The following is a 4,812-nucleotide window of genomic DNA, read 5'->3' as shown; positions in this document are numbered from 1 at the left end:
GACATTTCTAGTGCGTATTCAGCACATTAGTTCAATTACCAAATCATGGCTAGTGTCATTTTATATGTGTGTGGGTGGGTGGGTGTGGGTGTGTGGGTGGTCCAGTGGTTAGCACTTCAACCTCACAGTGGAGAGGTAGCAGGTTCAATTCAGCTCCGGCCTCCCTGTGTGGTGTGGAGGTTGCATGTTCTCCACCGGCCTGTGTGGGTTTCCTCCGGGTACTCCGGTTTCCTCCCACATTACAAAAACATGCATGGCATGCTGTTTGATACTCAAAATTGTCCCAAGGTGTGAGTGTGGGTGCGGATGGTTGTTGGTCTCTGTGTGCCCTGTGATTGGCTGGCAACCGTTTCAGGGTGTCCCCCGCCTACTGCCCGAAGACGGCTGGGATAGTTTCCGCAGTGGACACAAAAAACACGTCACCATGGAAACTGATCACACTCATTCCCCTCTTGTGTGTGTGTCTCTCTCTTTCTCTCTCACACAGAGCCGAATGACGAAAGCGGCGCCAACGTGGACGCCTCGAAAATGTGGCGGGAGGACCGGGATCACTTTTACAAACTGGCTCAGAAGATCGTACGCAAGTCCCTGGGCCTTTAGTGTGATCTCAACACCCACTGCCGTGTGTGTGTGCATGTGTATACATGCACTCACACACGCAGCAGCATGGACTGCTTTGCTTCGGTCCATGACAGCAACGTGACGGTTGATTGCACCGCCACCCTTAGAAGAGTTGACCCCAAGTCCCACCATCAGGAAGTGATGTCACATCATGAGCCCTCCACTCCTGGCTGCTCATTGGCCATGTAAGAGAATCACATGAGATTGCAGAAGACTGAAAGGGAAGTTGCCAGCTGATGACACGCTCACATTGGGAGGTATTTCTTTTCTACGGAAATCCGTTTGTGCTTTTATTCCGTGTGCTTCATATCCTGCTTCAGGTCCTGACTCGTAAGACAATTTAGCACACTCGTGGCGGGTAGTTGGAATGTTCTTTCCTTTGCTACTTCTGGCGTCCTTGTACAAGTTGAAGTTGGCTATGGAAGAACGGCATTCAGGGCGGCCATAATTTACAGTGTGTGGATTTGAATCATTATTTCCTCCAAAAACAATCTTGAGTGCAACTTGACTTCATCGCCGACTCCCATCGCGGTGTCATTTGACTGTTTGACAAGTATGTTGTACAATAAACAAAGAAACAATCCAAATGTTGTTCAGAAGATTGTGGTTGGTGTGTGTTGCAGAAATTGGATTGAGGTTCTTTGGGCAATATTGCGAAAAAAATCACTGATTACGACAGAGGATTACCAACACCACTCCTATACACAATGTGAGTTTAATTGATGAATTAATAGTTTCGGGCATTTTAAAATCAAAATGTGAAATTTGCAGCCACAGCTGGTAGAATGAACTTGTAATGAGATTTTTTTCGTGCGGGGTGTATGCTAAATGTTTTGATTCGATGGTGGGAGATCGCTGCCTTTGATTAATAATACTATTAATTAAAAGATGTATTTTTTCCCCCCTAATACAAATGTTGGAACTAATTTATTTGGTCCGATAAATACACTATCCCAGACTATGCCCCATTAATTGAAGTATACTGTAATTGATCATTTGTAATTAAGATGGATGGATCTTTTCAACGAACAGCTCAACACTACGGTACAGTCACTTGCTTGTAATTCTCGGCATTCTAAATACTGTATAGAAATGTTCAAGCCTCAATATACATTGAAGGAATAAACGCTAAGAAGAGCAATTTTCCTGATTCTTAAATAATGAGGCAATCACGAAAGTAAGTAAAGTTTGATGTTATTGTCTGTTTTACTTTAAATGTACAAATTGTACGAACAAACGCAAATAAAGAACACTGTAGCATGCCTGACTCTTCAATGGGGTGTAATAGCCTTTGTCCTATTGGAGTTGCCATAGCATGACGTCATTCATCGGACGACACCCATTCGATGTGGCGGCCGTACATCCGGTACCTGCAGAGAGCGGCAGCCAAAGACCAATGGTTGCGACTTTCACCAGACTTTACCATAAAGGCGCGGCTTAAAATCGACGTTGTCTTTTTGGGGTCTAAATAATTGTTGAATTTAATAAGTGGAATCGGTGATAGGAGCTCGTGTTGAAAGCGGTTGCGTTCCCGGATGTCTTTTAGCTGTTTTGTGAACGTCATCATCACGCGTCGTCGCCTGGGTTGAAAGGTTTCGTTGCCCGCCTCATTTGAATAAGTTGACAACACAAAAGCAACAAGAGAATACCTCCTCCGGGTAAATGCTTGTTTTTTTTCCATTTGTTTTTTATCTGAAGATTACCATTCCCTGTACGACTACCGCTTAGCATGCCGCTGCTTAGCCGTTCGAGCCCATTGGGGGGCGGGCTTGTTTGCTTCACTTTCATTTTCGTCGTTGAATCTGTGTCTTTTTGAGACTGATGAGTTTAATTTTGGACGGGTAAATGAGAAGGAAATGGTGTACGGTTCACGTGTTTGTACGCCAGTACAAATCGAGAGACCGATTCAAGTGTAGTTTCACCAGTTTTTCGCAAGATGTCAGCTTTCGCTCGTCGATTCGATTTATTTGTCTTGCGGTATGAGGGAAACTTTGCGCACTACAGACCACAGGCCCTAAGTGGCGCTTGCGCGACAATGTGATCAATTTCACATTTTAGCATCTTATAAATTCCACGGTCAATTCTGCGTTGTAATGTGATCACGACAATTTGCGATTTGAGAGTTTTGAAACGTGACGCGCTCACCTAACAGATGACACTCGCATCTCAAGGCGGCACTTGGCGAGCTAACACCACCACCACCACGCGCCGTGGTGGCGGCGGCAGCGGCCTTGGGGCGGAGCTGCGGCAGGAAGTTCGCCTCCTGCAGGAAGAGCTGGCCGAGAGTCGGGCCCAGAGGGAGGAGCTGGCGTCCAGGGCCAGGGCGCTGGGCGAGAGGGTGAGCGCGTGTGCGCGGCGTCCTCGCCGGTCTCCTCACTCTTTTGCTGATGCTCATTCTCTGGTTCTCGCCCTCCCCAGCTGGAGCAGTCAGTGTCTCCCTCGCTGTCCCGCACCCATCGTGAGGAGGTGGAGGAGGAGGAGCGGAGAGAGAGGAGGAGGCGCGACAGGGAGGCTAGGGAGAGAGAGGCCCGACAGGCGCTGCTCGTGCATCGGCTGCAGAACAAGGTCAGCAACACTCGAGGATGGGTGCGTGCGCCAGCTATGCTGCTAACGCCACTGCTTCCCTGCAGGTGATGGAGTACAGAGAACGATGTCAAAGTTTGGAGTTAGAGCTAAAGGCTGGACACAGCCAGCTGATGAGCACGCAGGTAAATGCATGTCGAGGCCTCGTTTTTGTATCATTTGCTCAATCACGGCAAAGGCGCCCAATTTCCTTCCTTTTGAATAGTTGACTGATGACTCTCTGAATTATTGGCCATTGTTGCCATTCTAATCCTTTTTTTTTAACCCCAAAAAAATTGCAAAGTGACTTTTTTCCAAACTTTGAATGGTACAGATTTTTCAGGATTATGTGTCCCAAAGGAAGTTTTCTGATTTGGAGCCCGCTTGCTCAATTAGAATCGTGATTTTTTAATTTATTTTCACCTTTTCCTGAGCAAGTGACGTGAACATGATCCGTATGTCAATGTACTGCTGCTGCTACTACAATGTCATACAATAGTCCTGCAGTTATCACATTGTTGTAGTGGTGCACACTGCCTGTGTGTTTTGTAGATGAGCATCGGGAGGGACACCTCGGAGTCGCTGGAGTGCGCCCTCATCAGCCTGGAGGAGGAACAGCAAAGGTGTGTGTGTGTGTGTGTGTGTGTGTGTGTGTGTGTGTGTGTGTGTGTGTGTGTGTGTGTGAGAGAGAGAGCGTTGTCATTCCAAGTGCATTTGCATTTGTGTGTTTCAGGGCATCAAGCCTGGCCCAGACCACCTCGGTCCTGCGGCTGCAGCTCAGCCAATCGGAGCGGGCCAACGGAGTGAGTGAGTGAGTGAGTGAGTGAGTGAGTGAGTGAGTGAGTGAGTGAGCGAGCGAGAGAGCGTTTTCATTCCAAGTGCATTTGTGTGTTTCAGGGCATCAGGCCTGGCCCAGACCACCTCGGTCCTGCGGCTGCAGCTCAGCCAATCGGAGCGGGCCAACGAGATCCTGACGGAGCGTGTCCGCAAGCTCACGGCCGATTTGACCCGAGCCTTGGAGGAGGCGGAGCGTCGGACGTTCCATTGGCAGAGAGAGCGAGAGGTATGTGGGCTGTCCTTTGTTCTTATGTTTTTTTTGTTTTTTTTTAGGGCGGGGTAGTTTTGACAGAAGTGTGGGTGGGTGTGTGTGTGTGTGTAGTGCGTGTCCAGTGAGGTGTCTCAGCATCAGGACCAGCTGTGGTGCGTGTGGAGGTGCGTGATGTCACTCAGACAGCACTGTCGCGCCCTCAGAACTGCCGCTGACAGGTACGCCAGTGCACACGCAACTGCACCTTCATGGATGCTCACGTGCCAACTGTGTCAATGTGTGTGGGATGGATCGGATATGCCTGTGCGCATATTGTGTAAATGTTTGGCTCCTCTATTTGGATGCTGTTTCTATGTCTGTTGTGCAACTGTGCGAAAGGACCGTCAATGTGTGTCCGCGTGCGTGCACATTATGCATGAGTACCGTCGACGTGAATTTGATGTGTGTGCGTGTGTGTGTTGAGGGATCTCTTGGAGATGAGGACGGAGCTGTCCCGTCTGTCCTTATCGCTTCAGTCCAGCTGCGACTCGACTTCCTTGCACCTCATCAAAATGTACCGGCTGCCGGCCCCCCCCACCCGC

At 48.9% G+C, this 4,812-nt stretch overlaps 2 protein-coding genes across 4 annotated transcripts in view; both read left to right on the top strand.

The window, feature by feature from the left end:
* ube2g2 (ubiquitin-conjugating enzyme E2G 2 (UBC7 homolog, yeast)) overlaps window positions 1-4,812 on the top strand; it is a 25,221-nt gene that overhangs the window by 8,919 nt on the left and 11,490 nt on the right. The window contains exons 6-7 of one of the 3 annotated variants that reach the window (XM_019868791.1): window positions 488-630; window positions 3,807-3,859. In XM_019868791.1, the coding sequence (XP_019724350.1) occupies window positions 488-600 (113 nt within the window). In that variant the 3' untranslated portion in view covers window positions 601-630; window positions 3,807-3,859. Of the gene's footprint in view, window positions 1-487; window positions 1,213-3,806; window positions 3,860-4,812 lie in introns of those variants that run through there. The other 2 variants (XM_019868792.1, XM_019868790.1) reach the window with 2 other exon arrangements.
* Window positions 2,774-4,812, top strand: part of LOC109515149 (rootletin-like) — a 2,354-nt gene continuing 315 nt past the window's right edge. Inside the window, exons 1-7 of the mRNA XM_019868746.1 lie at window positions 2,774-2,959; window positions 3,040-3,186; window positions 3,252-3,329; window positions 3,736-3,806; window positions 4,081-4,246; window positions 4,343-4,449; window positions 4,695-4,810. Coding sequence (XP_019724305.1) covers window positions 2,774-2,959; window positions 3,040-3,186; window positions 3,252-3,329; window positions 3,736-3,806; window positions 4,081-4,246; window positions 4,343-4,449; window positions 4,695-4,810 — 871 coding nt within the window. The remainder of the gene's footprint in view (window positions 2,960-3,039; window positions 3,187-3,251; window positions 3,330-3,735; window positions 3,807-4,080; window positions 4,247-4,342; window positions 4,450-4,694; window positions 4,811-4,812) is intronic.

Source organism: Hippocampus comes, unplaced genomic scaffold, assembly GCF_001891065.2.
Source record: "Hippocampus comes isolate QL1 unplaced genomic scaffold, H_comes_QL1_v1.1 scaffold225, whole genome shotgun sequence".
NCBI lineage: Eukaryota > Metazoa > Chordata > Actinopteri > Syngnathiformes > Syngnathidae > Hippocampus > Hippocampus comes.
The sequence above is the reverse complement of the archived record's forward strand: the minus strand, read 5'-3'. Positions and strand labels throughout refer to the sequence as shown.